General features: G+C 38.3%; 1 protein-coding gene across 50 annotated transcripts in view; it reads right to left on the bottom strand.

Annotated features, from left to right (window-relative positions):
• Positions 1-23981, bottom strand: part of WNK1 (WNK lysine deficient protein kinase 1) — a 171585-nt gene that overhangs the window by 42313 nt on the left and 105291 nt on the right. For 43 of the 50 annotated variants that reach the window (XM_089304454.1, XM_089304457.1, XM_089304456.1 and 40 more), the window contains exons 5-8: positions 12918-13006; positions 8774-8993; positions 6987-7317; positions 5042-5229 (exon numbers count right to left, since the gene is read on the bottom strand). In XM_089304454.1, coding sequence (XP_089160580.1) covers positions 5042-5229; positions 6987-7317; positions 8774-8993; positions 12918-13006 — 828 coding nt within the window. Of the gene's footprint in view, positions 1-1605; positions 1864-5041; positions 5230-6986; positions 7318-8773; positions 8994-12917; positions 13007-18685; positions 22306-23981 lie in introns of those variants that run through there. The other 7 variants (XM_089304458.1, XM_089304482.1, XM_089304483.1 and 4 more) reach the window with 4 other exon arrangements.

Genomic DNA, 23981 nt, shown 5'->3' with positions numbered 1-23981 from the left:
TGTGCATAGTAAAAATCCATTAAATACATCCAGGGCCAATAAAATCAATCCATGGGACTCTCTGCATCAGGTAAGAGCTGCTTTTCCACAACTTCCCTTTTTTAAAAAAGAAATGGATGAACTGAGTTTTCTAAGTGATTATTATTCTACTTTCACCCACAATAAGTATGTGTAATTTTCAGATTTAACGCACAATATGTCAATGGAAAACAAGTTAAAGGCAGGCAATCAGTCCAATTATTTCTACAATGTAAGAAGTATGCTTCAATTTAACCTATTAAGACTTTCTATATTCTATTTTCTTACTATACTGCATTTGCGTTAGAGGCTTCAAAGTTATTTTTCAACAACTAATAGATTGTCTCTTAACTAGAAATCAGAAGAGATTTCTGGTGGATATAGTCAAAGAAATACCACTTGACTTGTAACAGTAATGTCTTCCCTTTGCCTACCACAAACGAGATGCAGCAAATGGTTTTATTACATGAAATGTTACAGATGCCTGATCCTAGTTAAGGGTTGAATAACCATGAATTTCCAGATGATGGTAGAAAGGAAAATATAAATGACCGTTTTATTTAATGCATGTTTTGTTCATAGAAACAGTTCTAGATTTAAGGTCTAAATTTAGAATCCTGGCTTGTTCAATGCAAACAGTATATACTACAATAATTCAGTCATGGAATCCCTTTTAAAAAGAGGTCATTTTCATTCACTCGTAATAGCTAAAAGATTTCTATTTTGAATCAAAATGCTCCTTTTACTACTGCTTGTTTAAGGTATGTTCCAAGTCCATACAACATTGTACTGTTAATCATTCTTGTATGTAAAAATCTTGAAGATTCTGGGTTGCTAGTTCAGAACTACATTTTATATCTGGAAAAGCAGCAATAAAGTTCCATGGTGCTTAAAAAATTTAAAAGGTAGATCTTTTATAGACATTGATGGAGCCAAAGAAAGTCATATAATGTATGTGTTTCTAATGTAATCATTAGTCAAGACCTCATTCTATTCAATCTAATAAAAGAATACTTTCCATGAGGCCTTTTAGTTTGCTGATACATCACTTTACAAATTAAAACAGACTTTTACTTAAATTCCTTTTAACAAATAAAACCCACTTTTACTCCTCAATTATTCTTTACTTAACAGAGTAAAAAAAATGAACTCATCCAGCTTTACTGTAAGTGTTCCTTAAGACAAAAGTGAAAAGAAAACATGTTTTCATGATGCTTGATCTAATTTGCTTTTGACTAAGCCAGAGTTTCAAATTAAATAAAGCACATATTTTTACTAGAATATGAAAATGCAAAAATGTTATGTCAGTAGGGGGATGGGAGGATACAAAGGCTAAATTTTATTGGGCACGTACTGATATGTGCCAAAGATATTACGAGTATTCTCTCTCATTACCTCTGTTTCTGTTCCCCATTAAAGACTTCTTTTTTATAAAAAAGCTTTTGATTAATACAACCAGTACCTTATAGGCACAGTATGTAACCAGGTTTAGTCCTGTTCCTTACTCAATTTTTATTGACATTCTAGATGCCTGGATGTATTCATTGGTAATACGTTTTTGTTTGTTGGAAGTTTACATTTACATACAGCACTGACAAAGAGGGAAGGCAGGCTGGAGCGTCGGTGCTTGCGCTGAGAGGCAGAATGCATAGGCAGGACACTCTCCAATGCTTTAGAAAGCTTTTCGGCAAAAGTTTCCTCAGGGGCAGTCCGAAGGAGGGAAGGAGAAAGAGGTGCATACAGCACTGGTGGTGGGGTGGAAGGAGCACTGGGAGAGATGCGGGACTGACAGGGAACAGCAGAAAGATGGGGAACACAAACCGACATGCTACGGCCACGACGAGGCTAAACAGAAAAAAACACACATGAAAAACACAGTACTTTGAAAACAAAATAACCAAATGTATAGTGATAACGGCATAGTTAACATAAAGAAATGTTCCACCTTTCCTCTAATTCCTCAAAGTTAGTTTTTTTGAGGTGGCATGTAATTCCACAAAGCACACCTGGCAGAAAACAATTTTTCTCTCTATTCTGTAGGTCAAGTACAGGTTTTCTTATGAATAATTGCAATAATGATCAATTATCATCCTGAATATTTTGAAATAATATCAATTGTTATGGATGACTGACTAAAGGTAGCAGGCAGAGAAAATAATGAATATCAGAGCTTATAGTTTCTACAAACTTAGATAATATTTATAAGACTGAATTCTATTAGTTTAAAATATCTTATATGATGTAGAAGATATTAAAACCATACTATTTTGTAGGATCTCTGGAAACTTCAGAAAAGAAGGCATCAGAATAAATAGGTTGTTGGTTCACAATATTTTACCTATTATATTTTCCAATCTTATCTGAGAATGTAAAAAGTCATTATCTACAGGAAAAAGTAGAGCTTCTGAAAGAAAGTCACAATTGGATGTAGGAGACATTCTGTACTTTTACTAAAGTACCCAATGGAAAAATATCTTCAATTTGAATCTATAAGTTAAAATATTTTCAAACATATCAGAGATTCAACTCAGATTTACAAAGTTTGGGGTACCTTAACAGAAAGGGTTTAATAAGCTACAAAGTAGTACGTCTAATATTGTAAGGTTGTCTTGAGCATGTTTGTTACTCTCTTTTAGCTTTGTGAATTATGTAGTTATTTTCTTTTCCCAAACTGGCTGTATGGAATGGTCTGAGTCAACCTTGTAGCCTACTAGTAACAAGTATGTAAGTATCATCTTACGATTATTTAGCTTCATTCCCTGTTCCATTTTTTTCTGCCCTTTATTTCTCTCATTTTAATTTTTTAAAATTCCACCTATAATTCATATCTTATTATAAGTCACAGTAAGTTCTTTCTGGAATGAGAGAGGAATAGAATTATAAAACTTTGTGAAATCCTAAATATTTAATAATTCTTCAATCTGACATTAAAATGCAAGAATATTGACATTAAAAGGCAAAAATATTGACTATTAGCATTAAAAGGCAAGAAAACAGTCTGCTGTTAGAGCATCAATAAACATACTTATGTTAGTGGCTTGAATATTAATATCCTCACAAGTGACTGTTCTCTTTTCTAAAATATACACCTAATGTTCTTAACCCTATGATGAGTGAAGCCAAAAATTAAAAATAATTTTCTAGAGGGCCGGTTTGTATCCTGGCCACTTCTCTTCCATAGCTCTCTGCTATGGCATGAGGGGCAGCAGAAGATGGCCCAAGTGGGCCTCTGCACCGGCGTAGGAGACCTGGAGGAAGCTTCTTGCTTTGGTTGTTGCGGCCATTTGGCGAGTGAACCAGCAGATGGGAAACCATTCTTTTGTCTTTCTCTCTTTCTGTTACTCTACCTCTCAAATAAATAAAATCTTTTAAAAATGAAAAAAAGAAAAAATTTTCTAAAATCTAGCTAAAATGACCTAGAAAAAAAATCAAGTACATAAAAAGTAGAAACTGATAAGAAATGTTGACAAGTAGTATTTGTCAGAAAACAGAAAATACATCTTCTATGCAGTCTTCAGAAAGTTCTTCTATACTACCTATTTTAAAAGTTAGAAAGTAGACTTAACAAATCAGTACATTATTATATTATTAGTACATTCTTTGGGTGACTGTGCCATGAATTCATCTACAGAGCTCATCAAAAAGGACTAGTCAACGTACTCAGAAACAAACAAGAATCTTTTATTCTAGCTGTAGAATAAAAGACCAGAGGAAGCAGAACTATGTTAACAGAATGATTTTCATTTAATGAAGAGTAAGAATTCCAAAAGGTTCAGATTAAACACTTTTTGAGAAGGAGGAAAAAAAATCTGCCTGATTAATAATCTTAGGCAACAAGTACTATTCAGTGATTTTCTAATTTGCTTCTGAGGCAAATGATGTAGTTTCCTTTGAAGACGTCAGAGGGTCAGCAAAATAAATGGGGTATAAATTGATGACCTGCTCTATATGAGAAGCAAGACTGGATAATGTGTGTGTATGTGCGCAGAAGAATAAAATATTTTAGCAAATTATCTCTATAAGTTGATTCTGAAAGTAAATCAGTAATAAAACAGATACTAAATAAAGGGAAAAAGCAAATGAACGTATACTGGGGAAGGAACTTGTGTCCAACAAAGACTTTATAAACGCAGGAACACGCATAGCAACTGATGATTAACTAAATACAAGCATTAAATGGTCATACAAAGAAAGGATTCCTTCACTCTGGAGTACTCACATGCAGCATTCTATAATGGTTTGAAGTTCTTACCTGTGTTTTACACAATAAAAAATCTTACAGAAAATACTTAATAATTATTTCAATAAATAAGCCTTTGAAAAATTCTCCTTACCCCACCCCCAAATCTAGTTTATGCTGCTGCTTGAAAACAGTTTCAATTTGTGGTAAAAAGAGTATTTATTACCTTCAATTAACTGCATATTAGTCTAAATCTTACATCTAGTTGCTTCTCAGAGGCAGTTTATCTAATTTCTAAACACTAATGTATATATTCTGCTGTGCTTGAATTATTATTATACTCTATGATAAGCCTATTTTCTTTAGAAATACAGTCATCCCTCCAGAGCCTCAAGGGATTGGTTGCAGGACTTCTTCCTTGCCTCCACCCCCAGTAGACAATGAAATCTGAAGATGGTCAAGCCCCTTATATAAAAGGGCACGCTATTTGCATATAACCTAAGCACACCCTCCCATATGCTTTAAAATCATTTCTAGAAAACTAATAATGCCTAGTATGATATAAGTGCTATATAAACAGTTATTGTACTACATTTTAGGAAATATAAGAAAAAAAAGTCTGTACATGTTCAATACAGTACAGCTTTTTTTTTTTTAATATTTTCAATCCACAGTTGGTTCAATCTGCAAATATAGAACCCATGGATATAGAAGGCTGATTGTACATCACTTATATTTTCTACTTCAGACTCCTGATATTACTTGAATAGCAACAGATTTGAATTTAGCAGATTATCTATTGGCTCACACTGTAGTTCGTAGATTCTCTATGCATCTACTTACCATACTTGAGGGTGGATATACCCCATGGGGCTGAGATTGTGCTTGAACAACAGAAGCGGTATGCCCTGGGATTGTGCCAGTAGAATGTGTCTGTTCATGCTGAGAACCATATGAAACTGTCTGTTGGCTGCTTACTCGAGAATCTGTGAAGACAGAGGATCCCTGACCACTGTCAACTGTCCCATCAGCTGAAGGAGAAATGAATCATCAAAAAAACAGAAAGAGAGAGGGAAAGAGATAAATCAGAAAAGGAAGTTCACATTTTAGGCTAATTACATTAGAATTAATTATTTGTTTCTTTGCATGGACCTAAACTAAATAAATGAACAGTAGTCCTATTAAGTAAATTTCTATATTTAAATAAGGGATTCCTATGGTAAAAACATGTTTTAGTATATTTTTAAAAAGTTACTCTGGTTATCACAGAATCTCATCACCTGAAGAGCAAGGGAAATAAAATATAGCACTGCTGGGACTGGTGCTGTGGTGTAGTAGGTTAAGCCTCTATCTAGAGAGCTGGCATCCCATATGGGTGCTGGTTCATGTCCTGGATGCTCCTTTTCCAATCTAGCTCCCTGCTGATGGCCTGGGAAAGCAGTGAAAGATGGCCTAAGTGCTTGGACCCCTGCACCAACATGAGAGACCCAGAAGAAGCTCCTGGCTCCTGACTTTGGACTGTCCAAACTCCAGACATTGCGGCCATTTGGGGAGTGAACCAGTAGATAGAAGACCTCTCTGTCTCTCCCTCTCTATGTTAACTCCACTTCTTAAATAAATAAATAAATAAGTCTTTAAAAAAAATACAGCATTGCAAGTAAGCTTTAAATTTAATGCTGTTAAAGTCTTAAGTATGGAGACCTGCGAGCTCTCATCAGTTAGGTCAATCAATAACTAGTAGGGACGGCACTGTGGCGCAGCGGGTTAAAGCCTTGGCCTGAAGTGCTGGCATCCCATATGGGCGCTGGTTCTAATCCTGGCTGCTCATTTTCCCATCCAGCTCTCTGCTATGGCCTGGGATAGCAGTAGAAGATGGCTTAAGTCCTTAGGCACCTGCACCCAAGTGGGAGACGGGAAGACGCTCCTGGCTCCTGATCGGTGCAGCTCTGGCCGTTGCGGCCATCTGGGGAGTGAACCAGCAGATGGAAGATGTCTCTGTCTATCTCTCTGTAACTCTTTCAAATAAATCTTAAAAAAAAAAAAAAACTAGTAGTATCATTCATTTTTAGTCTGTACACATTGAACTTTGCTTAAAGAGCTAAACCAGATTCATGAATCCAATTTTAAGTAGCTAAGTTTTTTCATTCTTCATTGATTACATTTTATTTTAAAGAATTGTAAAAAGTAGGGGCCGGCACTGTGGCACAGTAGGTTAATCCTCCATCTGCAGTGCTGGCATCCCATGTGGGCGCCGATTCATGTCCTGGCTGCTCCTCTTCCCATCCAGCTCTCTGCTACGGCCTGGGAAGGCAGTAAAAGATGGCCCAAGTGCTTGGGCCCTTGCACCCACAAGGAAGACCAGGAAGAAGCACCTGGCTCCTGGCTTCGGATAGGCACAGCTCAGGCCGTTGCGGCCATTTGGGGAGTGAACCAATGGAAGGAAGACCTTTCTCTCTGTCTCTCTCTCTCTCTCACTGTCTGTAACTCTCTCAAATAAATAAATAAAATCTTTAAAAAAAAAAAAAAAAGAATTGTAAAAAGTAGAAATCTGCAAACTGGAATGTCCAAGATCTGGAACTTGTGAAATTATTTCATAATCTAAACATCTTTCTTTAATGTCACATTCTATTCTGTTAGTCATGGAGATAAGAAAAAAAGCAAACTAGATGGCAACCACCTTAACAGTTCTTATTGTATGTTAGGTTCATAATTCAAACCCAAGGAAAAAACCAAAAACAAGATGAAGAAAAGTCAATCAGAAGCATCACTGGCATATTTGACTACTTACACAACACAGATATGCTAGGTTGCTGGTACTGTAGTTGTTGATGCTGGTCTGCTTCAGGTTCTTCAGGTTCTACTTGTGTAGAAACTGAAGCTGAAGTGGCAGAAGCAGTAGGTATGCCGGCGCTAGCAGAGGGGAGCTGCTTGACTCCTGCCTGAGAAGCACTTGATTGTTCTACTTGCTGTTTAAGACCGCTCTCTTCTTGCTTTCGTTTTTCTTGCTCTTCTCGTACCAATTGCCGCTGCTCTCGTTTTCTTTTAATTAATGACACTCTATCTTTGATAGCTTTAGCCATGGTCTTATGATCACTTTCACAGACATAGCCAGACTCTACCTACAGAATAAAAGAGTGTATTAGGATGCAAAAGGATATTAAAAAAAAACCCCAAAAATGAAAAAAGAAGGCACTACAGCAAAACAGAGAAGAAGGAAGAATGGATCTCAGTATAGATCTTGACCAAATGGTTAACTTACTGGTCTCCAAATTACATTTCCCCACCACTTTTGTAGATGCCAGAAGTGTGCGGATACCTTCAATCTTTATAGCAAAAAATGAAACAATAGGGCACCTGAAACCATGAGTTTTAAAACAAGTAAGGTACTCTATTCTTCAATCTAGTATATTTCCTTCTTGCATGTAATCATTAACATTAACCTTTGTTACTTGTACTTTCTTTCACTATGCAACTGCTTATCCAAATGAAAAACCTGTATAAGTATATGAAAGTTGTAAAAAAAGTATTTTTTAATACCTATCACTGAATGGTTCTTATCAATCCCAACAGATATTCTATGAGTATCTTTGCAAAATAACCGGCTATTTTAAGCATGGTAGCAAGCTTAAACTTGGTGAAGGGCTTCTTTTAAAAAGTGATCTTTTAGGGGTCGGCACTGTGGTGTAGCAAGTAAAGCCACAGGCTGTGGTGCCAGCATCCCACATGGGTGCTGGTTTGAGACCCGGCTGCTCCACTCCAATCCAGTTCTCTGCCATGGCCTGGGAAAGCAGTAGAAGATGGCCCAAGTCCTGAGCCCCTGCACCCATGTGGGACACCTGGAAGAAACTCCTGGCTCCTGGCTTCAGGTCGGCTCAGCTCTGGCTGCTGTGGCCATTTGGGGAATGAACCAGCAGATGGAAGACCTGATTCTATCTCTGCATTTCAAACAAATACAGCTTCAAGAAATAAAACAAAAATGTGATCTTTTAAACTTACTTAAATACTGATACACCAAAAGAAGCCCACTAATAATTGATCCTGAAAACTCCCTTCAAAGTAAAAACAATATATGATCCTATGGCTATTTATATAAGGTTTATCCAATGACTGATCAAAAGCAAACCAATATTTAAAAACATAACATCATTCAAACAGGAGAGTTTTTATACAAATTAGTAGTCAATCTTATAGACTTTCAAAATGACTCCAGAATGCATTTTAACTTTTCCTCTCTTTCATCTACCCCTATATATACATTCATACATTCATATGTATATATTATCTCAAAAATAACTTTAGTAAAGAAGCTCCTGGCTCTTTATAAAACTATATATTTATATATTATATTATATGTATTATAACTAATTATAAAATCTAATACCCATTATCAAACAATAGAAAAAAGTACAAAGAAGGGTGGTAAAGCAAAGTCTCACATTCAAAGATTGTCTTTGGGGCCAATGTAATTATATGCCAATGATGTCACACACCACTGTATAATTTACTTTTTTCTCATTAATATCAGTGCATATATATCTACATTAGTTTTAAAATGGCTGATTAATGTCAATTTACCATTTCTTGAGCAACATCTTCTGGCACATCTCTCTCCAAGTCAAAGGAAAACTCAATAGCTTCATTGTCTTTGTATTTGCCCTTTAGTTTCTTAATATCTTCAATACGTAGCCATAACTTAATAGCTATCTTTTCTCCATCATCTTCTTCTGCTAATTCTACTCGTACTCCTGTTTCCTCCTGGAAGAAGGCATGGTTCAAGAGGTCTTTGATGGAATATCTTTCAAAAAAGGGGAGAAAGAAAAAAAAAACAAAACAAAACTCCATTAGTTTGAAAAGATAATCTTCAAATGTGGCCGATTAATTTTATTCATAAGAAAAAAAGGTTGTGAAAAGAAAGAAAATAATTTCAAAATCACTCCTATACTATACTATTTGGATAGTTACTACATAATTTTATAATCAAGTTATAAAGTTATAGAACATCCAAAAATCTCATATTTGTGAATAAGAGTTCACTGAAATAACACTTAAATCCAATGATTTAATCTCATTAATAGTGTACTAGTAGGGGCCAGCACTGTGGTATAGCAGATAAAGCTGCCACCTACAGTGCTGACATCCCATATGGATGATGGTTTGAGTCCCGGCTACTCCACTTCCAATCCAGCTCCCTGTTAATATGCCTGGGACAGCATCAGAAGGTGGCCCAAGTGCTTGGGCCCCTGTACCCATGTGGGAGATCTGGAAGAAGCTCCTGCCTTCAGACATGCCAAGCTCTGGCCATTGCGGTCATTTGGGGAGTAAACCAATGGATGGAAGATCTCGCTCTCTTCCTCTTCCTCTCTGTTTCAAATAAATAAATAAATCTTAAAAGAATAGTGTAACAGTAATGGCAAGCATGCATGGAATAACAAAGATATCACATAATCATTTATGTAGCATTTCATAAGTAATAAAAACCCTTCCTGTGTATAATCTAGTCTGATCACTGATCAACACCAAACAAAATATCAACTCCTAATGATTAGGAATGGATGTTGAGAATCCTGTTCATTGTAAATGAATCAAAATGATTTCTAGGCCGGCGCCGTGGCTCAATAGGCTAATCCTCCGCCTGTGGTGCCAGCACACCGGGTTCTAGTCCTGGTCGGGGTGCCGGATTCTGTCCTGGTCACTCCTCTTTCTGTCCAGCTCTCTGCTGTGGCCCGGGAGTGCAGTGGAGGATGGCCCAGGTCCTTGGGCCCTGCACCCGCATGGGAGACCAGGAGAAGCACCTGGCTCCTGGCTTCAGATCAGCGCGGTGCGCTGGCCGCAGTGGCCATTGGAGGGTGGACCAACGGAAAAAGGAAGACCTTTCTCTCTGTCTCTACCTCTCTCACCGTCCACTCTGCCTGTCCAAAAAAAAGAAAAAAAAAAAAAAAAGATTTCTAGTTTGGTGCCTTCTACCGTAATAACCTTTATTTACTGCAGTAAAATCTTTCAGTTCCTCTTTTCAAGAATTTGTGTACTAGGCAAGAAGTACAATTACAGAACAATCTTCTTTAAAAAAAAATGGTTTCAAAATACCAGTAATTTAATTAACCGTGCCATCCAGAAAAGAGAGAATAACATGTTCTGAGACTCAAAACATTCCTTTGACTGTAACAAAAGTTCTGAAAGAGATTTAAGGATTCAGTGACCACAAAAATAGAAACTCAAACAAATTTCTATTAAAAAGCCTTAAAGATTATCATGCTAAGCTCTTCCAAATAACAAAGTTATAAAAATATGAGAATGGAAAAGTAAAAGATATAGAATTAATGACTGATACACCTGATTGTTCTCAATCTTCAGGAGGTAGAATATGCTCAATTTACACTTTATATTTTTATTAGCTAGCCTATTTTTTTCTCGTTGGAATACATAAGGAGAAGATGAAGGTAGATTGTCTTTCAAAAACAGACCCTGGCCCCCTCCCATGCCTAAATAGGTGATGAATCAGCTATAGGGCAAATCAAATTCTTGTCACACCTCTGAAAAAAGTCCTTGTCGCTCCCCCTCTTCGTGGAGGAACGACACAGGACCCTGCGCTGTTCTTTCATTTGCTCGGCCCTCCCCGGGTTTGCTGCTGGTTCTTCCCGGGTTGGCTACCGACCCTTCCACCTCTGTGGAAGGGCGGTTCCCCCTGCCACCTTCCCCACTTCCGCGGGGGAGCGGCACACCGCCAGCCGGCTCTCTCGGGGGCTGCACAGGTGTTCCTTCAGATAGATGTTCCCCTTAGATGTTCCTGGTGCATGTTGTCTCTCTCCTCCTTTATAGTCCTCTTCCACTAATCCCAACTCTGCTACCCACACGCCGAGTACGCTGCTCTCCTCCAATCAGGAGCAAGTCCTACAGTTTATTGGTTGAACTGGAGGCAGCTGTGTAGAAGCTGTTTCCTCCTCTCCCAGCGCCATGTTGTGGGAGAGCAGATGCATAGAATAAGTCTTAATTCCAATAACTTAGTCTAGTCCGAGTTGCTCCCCACAGTCCTCAGTTAGTAAACATGGCTAAGCTAGGATCCAAATGGCTGCAAAGCTGGAGGCTGCACCAATCCGAAGCCAGGAGCCAGGAGCTTCTTCCGGGTCTCCCACATAGGTGCGGGGCCCAAGGACTTGGGCTTTCTCCTATTGCTTTCCCAGGCCATAGTAGAGAGCTGGATCAGAAGTGGAGCAGCCGGGACTAGAACTAGAGCCCATATGGGACGCTGGCGCTTCAGGCCAGGGCTTTAACCCGCTGCACCACAGCACTAGCCCCAATATATCACTTTTCATTTAAATTTTATTTAAATCTGTCATTAGATCTGATCCTTTGTTGTTTACCCAAAGGTAAAGATGTCCAAAAGGCAGAAAAAAATCTTAACTTTTTAAAGTCAACTGTAGTTATGTAGGAACTGGCACACATATGAGATACCAGCACTGCAAGGGCCAGCTTTACCCGCTATGCCACAGCACTGGCCCCTTAGAGACTACTCATATTTACAATCATGATGCAATAACTCATACTGAATGCAACAGCTATGTTTAAAGTGGTTCTGCTTTAAACTCCACCAAACAACACTTTTTAAAAATTAAATTTTTTTTTTTTTTTTTTTTTTTTTGACAGGCAGAGTGGACAGTGAGAGAGAGAGACAGAGAGAGAAAGGTCTTCCTTTGCCGTTGGTTCACCCTCCAATGGCCGCCGCTGCAGCCGGCGCACCGCGCTGATCCTGGCAGGAGCCAGGAGCCAGGTGCTTTTTCCTGGTCTCCCATGGGGTGCAGGGCCCAAGCACCTGGGCCATCCTCCACTGCACTCCCTGGCCATAGCAGAGAGCTGGCCTGGAAGAGGGGCAACCGGGACAGAATCCGGCGCCCCAACCGGGACTAGAACCCGGTGTGCCGGCGCCGCAAGGTGGAGGATTAGCCTATTGAGCCACGGCGCCGGCTAAAAATTAATTTTTTAAGGGGCTGGCACTGTGGCGCATCAGGTTAATGCTCTGGCCTGAAGGGCCAACATCCCATATGGGCACTGGTTCGAGATTCGGCTGCTCCACTTCCAATCTAGCTCTCTGTTATGGCCTGGGAAAGCAGCAGAAGATGGCCCAAATCCTTGGGCCCCTGCACCCACGTGGGAGACCCGGAAGAAGCTCCTGGCTCCTGGCTTCGGATCGGCGCAGCTCTGGCCATTGAGGCCAATTGGGGAGTGAACCATCGGATGGAAGACCTCTCCCTCTCTCTGTGTAACTCTGACTTGCAAATAAATAATAAATCTTTAAAAACATTTAATTTTTAAAAATATTTGAGAAGCAGAGAGAAGGATAGGGAGAGAAAGTACTCCCATCTGCTGCTTTACTCCCCAAATGCCTGCAGTGGCCCAGGAGTCAAAGCCATGAACACAATCCAGGTCTGTCACATGAATGGCAGGAATCCAATTACTTGAGCCATCAATGATGTCTCCCACCATTTGTATTAGCAGCACGCTGCAATCAGGAGCCAGAGCCAGGGGTTGAACCGGAGTATTCTGATGAGGGAGTAGGCATAACTTACACCTTAACCTTTAGGCCAAGTGCTTACCTCCTAACAACATTTTTACTATGTTCCATTGTACTGAATCTGAATAACCCCATTTAAAAAAAATGTTACATGGCATAAATGGATAACCTAATCCCAAGTATTAAATGTTAGTTACGAAACAGGCAACTTACCTTTCATCTTTGTTTTGCCTTATGCATCCTTCAATAATTTCCTTTACTTCAGGAATTGCTACTTTGTCAAAACTGGCTGGCTTTACCCCCTGAAAACCATAAAAATAGCCACAGAAACACATTAATAACAGCAGTGCCTTTGAGTTTTGTTTTTAACTTTCCAATTAAGGTTCTACTATGTTACCTTCTTATCATCCTAGCTTTTTTCCGACTTGCCTGCAGGAGCTTAGTCAGCCAAGGTCAGGAAGGATGGTGGTCAATTTAGCTTCTCAAAAGCAAACAGGGGGAAAGGGGTGCACAGCGCTGTGGCATAGCAGGTAAAGCCGCCACCTTCAGTGTCGGCATACCATATGGGTGCCAGTTCAAGTCTCAGCTGCTCCACTTCCAATCCAGCTCTCTGCTACGGCCTGGGAAGGCAGTAGAAGATGGCCCAAGTCCCTGGGCCCCTGCACCTGCATAGGAGACCCAGAGGAAGCTCCTAACTCCTGGCTCCTGGCTTCAGATCGGCACAGCTTAGCTCCGGCCTTGTGGCCAATTGGGGAGCGGACCAGTAGATGGAAGACCTCTGATTCTCTCTCTCTCTCTGTAACTCTACCTTTCAAATACATTTTTTTAAAAAAATTCTTCAAAAAAAGTTAAGTCTATTTTGGGGTGCAAAAATTTGAAATTCACGCATTTTATACTAGAATTCAGAGCTCTACCAAGTTTTACACATCCCACTGGAACCTATAGGGGAACTGGCATACACAAAATCATTATCTCCAAAGTCTTTAAATACCAGAGTCATATCCAACATGGAATAATTCTCAAAATTACTCATTATATCATTGCAAAGTCATGACCTGGAGAATTCTATCTTGAGGGCTAACTTCACAGCAAGAAACTATAGGGCTGATCCTAAAATTAAAACCATGTATTTTAAAACTTTGTATCTAAAAATGACTACAAAGATCACTATTGAGATTTTCTTCAATTCTCTTATCTTTTTGAATCCCAACTTACCCTTGTTTTCATATGAGAGGGTAACTTCAAAAAGTTATGGAAATTAAAATTAAAAGATAATCTTATTTTGCTGCAAAAATGTTTTGAAATCCATGCAGTTAATGCAATAACACACATTTTTTCATGGACTTTTGGAAGACCCCTGATATCCATGGATTTCAAAATTGTTTGCACCAAAACAGAATTACCTTTTTAAACATTTCCTTTCTTTCTTCCTTTTAAAGCTGGAATCAGATATGGGAGCCACTAATTGGGCCCAGGTACTCTGATGTGGAATGTTGATGTCCTAAGTGGTGGCTTACAGACCACACACACCCCCTTGAATTATCTTCAATTTTATTTTTCTAAAAACTTTTTGTGGTATTTTTGTGAGTTTAATAACAAGGAAACCATATTCCTGAAGTAAAAGATTGCTTTAATAAGAGATATGTGATATTTCAAACTTAATAATATAAATAGATGCTGTATACTAAAAAGTTCTCTGGCAGTACAAAAATGGAATTATTTTTATATTTGTTTTCAGTTTTCTATGATAAGCATGTAAATCTGCATAATTTTAGTTTTTTTTTTAATTATTTATTTATCTGAAAGGGAGCGAGAGAGAAGAAGAAACGGATCTTCCTTCTTCTGGTTCACTTCCCAGATGGCCGCAATGGCCAGAGCTGGGCTGATCTGAAGCTAGGAGTCAGAAGTTTTTTCTGGGTCTCCCACATAGGTGCAGGGGCCCAGACACTTGGGCCATCTTCTACTGCTTTCCCAGGCACATCAGCAGGGAGCTGGGTTGAAAGTTGAGTAGCTGGGACTCTAACCACAGACTATTTGGGATGTTGGCACTGCAGGTAGCAGCTTAACTCACTACACCAGAGCACCGGGCCCTGTCGCATGATTTCTTGAAAGGTCATTTATAAAAATAATGGGAGAACCATCTAAAATGCAGCATGAGGGGACTTCAAAAATTTTGTGGAAAATGGAAATAAATTTGTTTTGATGCAAAAAAGTTGAAATCCATGTATAACTGTTACAGTATGTATTTTTCATGGACTTTTTTTTTTCAGGATTTATTTATTATTTGAAAGGCAGAGAGAGAGAGAGAAGGGGGGGAGGGGGGAAGGGAGGGAGGGAGGGAGGGAGGGAGGGAAGGAGGGAGAGATCTTCCACTCCCCAAATGGCTGCAATGGCCAGGGTTGTGTCAGGCCAAAACCAGGGGCTTCTTCCGGGTCTCCCATGTAGGTGCAGGTACCCAAGGAATTGGGCCATCTGCCACTGCTTTCCCAGGCACATCAGCAGGGAGCTGGATCAGAAGTGGAGCAGCTGGGACTTGAACCAGTGCTCATATGGGATTGTCAGCACTGTAGGTGGAGACTTAATCTATAACACCACAGTGCCATCCCCTGTCCATGGACTTTCTGAATGCCTCTTGTATATATTAAGTTTATAGAACATTTATTACTAACAAAAATTATCTGAAAGATTGTTCTTTGGTCAAATTAGACTGTCATACATAGTTGGACTTATGATAGCTTGAATATTATAGAGAAGTGACTAAAGTGAACACAGAATCTAATGAAGAAAAATTATCCTTCTCATAAGCTCATACATTTTGGGGGAAATGTGTTTGGCCTACTGGCAGTAAAAATCCATATATTAAATTAATAAAATATATAATTTAATTAATTCATTCATTCATTTTTGACAGGCAGAGTTAGACAATGAGAGAGAGAGAGAGAGAGACAGAGAGAAAGGTCTTCCTTTTGCCGTTGGTTCACCCCTCAACTGGCCTGCTGGTGTGTTGCGGCCGGTGCATTATACCGATCCAAAGCCAGGAACCAGGTGCTTCCTCCTGGTCTCCCATGCGGGTGCAGGGCCCAAGCACCTGGGCCATCCTCCACTGCACTCCCGGGCCACAGCAGAGAGCTGGACAGGAAGAGGAGTGACCAGGACAGAATCCAGCGCCCCAACCGGGACTAGAACCTGCGGTGCCAGTGCCGCAGGCAGAGGATTAGCCTATTGAGCTGCGGCGCCGGCCAATAAAATATATAATGATAGATCTGTTTTTTTTTTTTTTTTTTTTGACAGGCAGAGTGGACAGTGAGAGAGAGAGAGAGACAGAGAGAAAGGTCTTCCTTTTGCCGTTGGTTCCCCCTCCAATGGCCGCCGCGGTTGGCACGCTGCAGCTGGCGCACCGCGCTGGATAGATCTGTTTTGATCTAGCGTTGGCATGTTCAAAAGAGGAAAGAGGACTTAACAATTAAGATTTGAATTTGGTGCAAATTGAACAAGTGAAAACAGTTCTGAGCTTCAGATTCTCTGTCCAATAAGTAGAAATTTGAATCAGATGTCTAGATTGAAAGTTCTTTTTCATAAGATTTATTTATTTGAAAGGCAGTGACAGAGAGAAAAGGAGAGATTTTCTATCTACCAGTTCATTCCACAAATGGCTGCAACAGCTAGGGCTGGGATATGCTGAAGCCAGGAACCCAAAACTCCATCTGAATCTCCCATGTGGGAAGCAATAGCCCAAATATCTGGGCCATCATCTGCTCCTTTTCCAGGCCCATAAGCAGGGTGCTGGACTGGAAGCATAGAAGCCAGGACTAGAAATGATGTTTCAATTTGCAATGTTGACAAATGTTGCTGTACCAAAATGCACCCAGTAAATTACTAAACCCTGAATTACTAAGCTTTGTTGAACTAAGGCCACCTCTGAGTTAGAAGACAATCACCTAAGATAATAAAGCATAAGGTTAAAAGGAAGTAAAATTTTGTATGATCCTTTCATCCTCAATTATCCTTAATAATCTTCTTATAATCTTAACCATCCAAACATATATCCACACATGGCTCTACTGAAAAGAATTCCTATTTCCAAACAGGAATACTAATTGAAAAAGACAGAAGATACAATAAATCAGTAACTGTACATGATATAACCTCAAATCTTACTTGGTCATCCTGTTTTCTCACCCTGTAGCCAAGATTTAGGTACAGTCAACTCCACACCAGTGCTACGCAACACAGTGAGTTGCCACTGCCACCTAAAAATGTGCCGTAAGTGCCAAGGTAGCAAATAAAGCTGCTATACATCTTACCAGTCCAGTAGTTGATGTTAAAAGATTAAGAATGCTTAGTGCTACCCACTTGGATACTGAAAAATGTGCCAAGAAATTCCAACAGTCAGTTACCACAAATAAATCAGAATACCAAAATAACCTGGCATAGGGATTCTGAATAATTTGAGGAGAATACAGAGGGATTATATATTAAAAAATGAGTAATTGAAAGTGTATAGAATGGATATGAAACTTCAATGACCCTGAAAGTGACCTACAGAAAAGTCATCTGGGACATAAAATAGAAAGCTATTTAAAAAGAAACAATTAAAATTTTTATATACTCATCACACACTCAAAGTCTTTTCTTAAGAGGTAAGAACTCAATGTATTTTTTATAACTTACACCTCACCTTACTTCCTATTTCATATACCAATCAAGGTAAAGCCAAACAATCCTGCCGAAGTCACCCCTTTTTCTTTACTCTCCAAGTTAGCCCCATTTAATCCTGTTCTAACCAGTAAAGGCAAAGCATTACCCAATTATTCTGTATGAGGTTGAAAAAGCACAAAACAGGAAAGAAAAGTACTGTGAATAAACCAGGCTACTCTTAGAACAAAACTAAAGTTTGTTAAGGACATACAACACTCTATTTTTCTAGAGCCATCAATCTACTGGCTCTGCCAATATTCCTGCCTTTTGTAATTTACAAGATCTCTCTTTACAAAGTAGTACCATTTATTTATTTGATTTTTCAATTGGAATGGTAGCTTAATTCTCCTAACTAAACATAAGTACTTCTTGCATACCTAATACATGCTCATTTAAGATTTTTTCAGTACTGGATGGTTGCGGGTAGGAGGGTGGTTATGGGGGGGAAAAGCCGCTATAATCCAAAAGTTGTACTTTGGAAATTTATATTTATTAAATAAAAGTTAAAAAAAGGAAAAGATATTTTCAGTATTATATAAAATTATTCTCTTAAACCCAACAAAAAAATGCAAGGTCACTTATATACAGTATTAAATGGTTTACACAATTTAACAATTGTGACTGCATAGGGCACTTCAAGAGTTCATATAAACATTTGTCAGTATGTTGCTTTATTTGGACTTAAATTACAAAAATACATACATACATGCTACACACTCTGACTTTTCCTTAGACTTCTGTATACTTAATGTTTGCCAACAAAGAGAGTCATAATACAGAAGTCTCTGGTTCAACCTCCTAGCTCTAAAGTGCCAACATTTTGGCTTCTTAAAACTTTAATTTTCAAATGTTTTAGGGCAACATTTGATGAATACAAAGCTTTTCTTAACCATTCAGAAGAGAAAAAAAACTCATTTCTTTCTCAGAAAGAACACAGTATACATTAACTACATAATTTTAACAAATAGGATACTTTAAAAAGTCTGCAGAAAATGGAATGAAACGTAGGAATTTATTGTAGTTCAAAAAAATTTGCTAAAAAATTTGATGGAAAATGCATATTATCAAAAAACTATGCATAGATTTCAAAAAGTTTTACACCAATAAGCTCATACTTTTTACTCAAATTTTCCATGAATTTTTTGAAGTCCCTTGTACTTTTAAAGCACTCTGAAGTAAACAATTTCAATACTTTAACTGAAACTTCATATATAAATATTTACATATATATCAACAAAAAGACTACAATATAAACTTTATATTTTTTAGAATTTCTTACCCACCTCATTTATACAGTCCTTTTGAAGACAGCAGCAGCAATGAGAATTTACAATGACAAATACAGAGCAAAAATCTTTCTTTGTAAAATCCATCAGAAAAGGCAAAATAGACTTGTTACAGTCAGAAGAGAAATAGGTAAGATATAAATTAACAAAATAAATTAGCCCACGGCATAAGAAAGGCAGACAGCAAAGTCAGACTGAAGCACAGTTTCTTGTATAACAACAGCCATGCTTGCCCAGCTCTTCGACATGAGTGTGCTTTGCACTGCCAACAACCTACTTATTCTTGATTGGCCCTATTAAAAAAACTACATGCTGAACAGCAGGAAAATTATTCTGCCTGCTGTTCCTTCTTATACTTCTCCAATGCCAACAGATCCCTGGACAGCAAAACTGAGACTTTTCACTTATTTAAAGCTCCACCTACTTTGTCCACAAGTTCTGCCTCCTTGACAGCAAAAGCTGTCTTGGAGACTTAACTGTATGTTTAACTGAAATTAATTTACTGAAACACTGCTTTCACTCTAAACCATGTTGAAACTATGCCTTTTTTGTTTTTAAAGGGTGAGGGGTGTTGGGATTGGGTTCAATACACAAAGTCTAAACTTGGAATATATACCCAAAAGGACACTAGACAAGGAATCACAATCACAATACAGTGTACCATATACTGAGTTTTTATGAACTGGACCACACCCTTAAACTCAACTGGAAAGTGGTGATATTAAGGCAAATTGTATTACCATTCTTGTAGTGTAAATAAGGGCTCAGAAGTTATTTGGTAGGAATACTTCTACTCTAAAAGTTTGGAAATGCTACTAATTCCAACAGGCTATTTCTCAAAGCAGCTGCCACAGATCTCTTGCTCAACATAGTTCATCCCTGCTAGAGAAGCAGTCTAGAATGTCAAGTATTAGGCAAAAATGTAGCACAACTTTAACTTAAACCTATAAACAATCCTGTTTAGGAGTAAGCTTGGTTAAATCAATGAAATAGAAAGCAGATGCCTTGTTTCCTGTTTCATAAGGTCCACCAGATAAAAAGATGTGGATAGGTTTTTAACTCTACTGGGCAAGAAATAAGCGAACCAAGTTGGGATACCTTATTTATTTGGACAAAGGTATCTGAAGATATAAATACCTAGTTTCTGTAAAGAGCAACCTTTACAGTAAATCAATAGTTTTTGATATATATCATATATATAATAAGTAGCAGCGTACATAGCTAAACTAATTCCTCTTTCTCTCAAATCAGTGTCTATCTCTGAATTTCCCTATTTTTCAGTAGAATAGAATAAAAACCTTAGTCACTCTTGGAAGCTTTTTCCACACTATTTAAGTACTATTTTTCTCTACTAACTCTTCAAATAGACAAATGTTAAAAACAGCTAATAAATGGTTCTGCTATGAGCTTTCACAGTATTCCTCAGCAGCCAAAAGATCCTAACCTCTCAAAATCTTTCCTTTTTCTGCATTACAATTATGACCATAAATGTAACAAACTGCAACAAGTGTGATGTAAAAAATCCTGATTACTAACATTTCATCTCTTTAAGCTTAGATCAATTTAAGATGGGCTTCATTTTTCCAATCTCTCCATCTCAAATTTCTGTTTTACAGTGTGACTAGCTCAACAATCTGATTGCATTTAACATGTGACACATAACCACTTCCAATCACCTGAGATTATTTAACTCACATCATGTTGTTCAAAAATGGTTAGGTTTTTCACATCTGTAAGATGGTCAGAGCATAACACATTTATAAAAAACCTAAGAATCCCCTCTTGTTCAAATGAGAATTGTGGCCCAAACAGAGTAATGCTACATCAAAGGTAGATTCACAAATTCAATTGGTGGCTATGAAGTCTAAAGTAACAGGTATCAGCCATCTATCAGATAATATTGTATTATCTTCAGCAGCTAGAATAAGGTAAGTATATTTATTCCAGTAGGTAATGGTCTCCTCAATGTAAAACAAATGCTAGAACACAGATTACCCAGTGTCTAGTTATTTCCAGTCCATGTTTTTGTGTTTTTAATTTCCTTAATGTGGTACGAAAACCCCTTAAAATCTAACTTCTACCTACAATTCTATCCTTACCTCTTGAAAATTAATTCCAAACTGGTTACTTGTTCACTGAATACTAATAAATGTTTCCACTGACAAGAATATTCTTCCTACACTCCAATAAGTCCAGTCAAATGGATTATTTGTACACTAAATATTTAATGCACATTTCAAGCAACAAAAATTATTTATTTCTTCTTATTTTAGGCAATTAAGTTCCATATACCTCAAATCAAATATATAGCCCATTATGAGAAAGCAGCAATTATAAACTAACTATATGAATCTTTGAGCATTTAGCATGTAAGTACTATTAAAACGAATTTAAATATGGAAACTATCTTCATCCTATCAGAACCATTCACCTAATTCCAGTAAGTTATTTTCTGTGATAGCATAAAAAACATTCTAACTGATAAAGAAATAAATACAAAGGTTTCCTCAACTTTCAAACTCCAATCAGCAATCAGTCTCATTTGTTTCTATAAAAAAGAAAAGGGGAGGGGTGGAAATGGCTGAATTGTAATCTGTTATATAAAACTAAAAGGAATTTTACCCTAACAGCTTTAATTCTGTTTGTCCCAGAAACAATGTTCAAACTCTGCAATCCAAAGGCTGATGGAATCAGCGACAAAGTCAAATTACACAAACAAAGTAATTAAAAATCCTCATTATTTCTAACTTGGTTGCTAAGGGGCTGGATTCAGCCAGATTCTTACTGGTATGAACCATTAATTTACAGGAATTTGAACATACCTTATGATCCCACTGAAAAACAAACCTCTTCAAACACCCTACCAAACTGAGCTACCCTATCAAAGGAAATTAACTTGCCTCATGAGCCCAAGGCTCATTACTCTTTGCACACATGAAAGCTTATGCTGCTCTAACCTCATATGCACTATCCTTCGTGGAAAAAAAAAAAAAAAAGGTGATGCCATTGCGCATTGTGGTTTTTATTTATTTTGCAATAGCAAACAAAGGTTGTGCTAAATCCATTACCACTCCTATTTGGACCTTCTCATTACCAGTGGCATAGATTTTGAAGGTAACTGGATCAAGATCACAGATATAGCATTTTAACTATTTTTTTCCTCTGTTAGACAAGGATTATGAACCTTTACATATGGCCCTAAACTGTAAGACCAGTCTTAACACTTCTGCTACTGCCTAGATCTTCTAAGTAATTTATCTTCAGATTTTTTTCCACCTTAAGGAAGAGAAAAGTTCAACAAAAAATGAACAAACCAACAGGTAAAGGAAAGAAATGTTAAGATTTGTTTTAGTGTGTCATGTTACAGATTAGTGGCTTTTTTCTTGTACTTTGTTTCATTTTCTAAGATTTCTTTGATAGAGTCAGAGAGAAGAGGAGGGGGAGACAGAAAGAGAGAAAGAGATCTATCTACTGGTTTACTCCCCAAATGGTTGCAATGGCCAAGGCTGGGCCAGGCCAAAGCCAGAAGCCAGGAATTCCATCTGGGTCCCCTACATGGGTGGCAAGGTCCCAAGTATTTGGGTCATCTTCTGCTGCCTTTCCAGGTAAAATGGCAGGGAGCTGAATGGGAAATGGAGCAGCTGGGTGACAAACTGGCATCCACATGGGACGCTGGAGTTGCAGGCAGCACAGCTTAACTTACAACATAATGCAGGCTCCATTATGTTTGCATGTTACTCTTGTTTTCACAAATATTTTAATTTTATTTGAGAGAAGTGGTGGTGGTGGCGGGGCGGGGTGGGGGGGGGGAGGGTAGATTGTAGAGTTGAATCAGGATGAAGAAAGGAGCTGGGAACTCAACCAGTGGGTGGCTGCGAATTAACTACTTGAGTTATCACCTCTGTCTCCCAGGGTCGGTGTTAGGACGCTGGAATCCAGAGCAGAACCAGAACTTGAACCCAAGCTCTCCAATATGGAATCAGGGCACCCTACCTGGTGGCTTATCTGCATGGCCAAATACCTGAGCTTAAAGATCCTTTATTTCTGGGGCCAGCACTGTGGTATAGTGGGTAAAACCGCTGCCTGCAGTGCTGGCATCTGACCCAGCTCTCTGCTATGGCCTGGGAAAGCAGTAAAAGATGGCCCAAGTAACTTGAGTCCCAGGACTCATGTGGGATGCCTGGATGAAGCTCCTGGCTCCAGCCTGGCCCAGTCCTGACCTGTGGCTATATGGGAAGTCAACCAGCAGATGGAAGATATCTCTCTCTGTAACTCTTTCAAATAAATAAATAAATCTTAAAACAAAACAAAACCCAAAAAACAAAACCACTCAACAACTGAAAGGTTAAACAGTATATTAAGAATATGGAACAGTGGTACTGATCTTTCTAGGTTCTTCTTCCTCTTCTTTTTTTCCTTTTAAGTTTTACTTATTTATTTGAAAGGTACGATTACAGAGACAGAGACAGAGAGGCAGAGGCATGCACGCATGCTGGGGTGGGGTCTTCCATCCACTGGCTCACTCCCTAAATGGCCTCAATGGCCAGAGCTGGGCAGATCCAAAGCCAGGAGACTGGAGCTTCTTCTAGACTCGCACATGGGTGCAGGGGACAAGGACTTGGGCCATCTTCTACTGCTTTCCCAGGCCATAACAGAGAACTGGATTGGAAGTAGAGCAGCCAGGACTTGAACGGGTGCCCATATTGGATGCCAGCGCTATAGGCAGCGGCTGTACCCACTATGCAACAGTGCCAGGTTCTACTAAACTTAACATCAAAGTCTTCTTTCATTTAAGGAGATATTCTTGTCATCTAAACTTGAGATTACATTTGACAAATAAAGATATTAAGGTGATAATTTACCATTAAGAGAGGCAAAATGAGCATTTACAAATTTTTACAGCTAATAATCTCAAGTATACTGCAAGTACAGAAGCTAATGCATTCCTAAAAGAACATAAGAACAACACCATTGTTTTTGAAGATTGATAACTACTTAAAGAACTCTCTAGGGGAAAATTAATATGGATGAAAATAGTGTGGCTGTGTTCCAAAAAAACTCTAACACTGAAATCTAAATTTCATATAATTTTCACATATCATAAAATATTATTTTGATTTTTCACCAGCTATTAAAAATGTAAAAAGCATTCTTAAGAAATGGACTATGCAAAACAACCACCCAACTCTCTCTATTCAGTCTGAGGAATTACAATTTGATATTCCCTAGTTTAGAGTACACAATCATGACGGTGGTAAGTTATCAAATAGAATATGCAAATCATTCCATATAT

This window comes from Oryctolagus cuniculus, chromosome 9, assembly GCF_051225735.1.
Source record: "Oryctolagus cuniculus isolate XC-2025 breed Fujian yellow rabbit chromosome 9, ASM5122573v1, whole genome shotgun sequence".
Taxonomy (NCBI): domain Eukaryota; kingdom Metazoa; phylum Chordata; class Mammalia; order Lagomorpha; family Leporidae; genus Oryctolagus; species Oryctolagus cuniculus.
The sequence above is the reverse complement of the archived record's forward strand: the minus strand, read 5'-3'. Positions and strand labels throughout refer to the sequence as shown.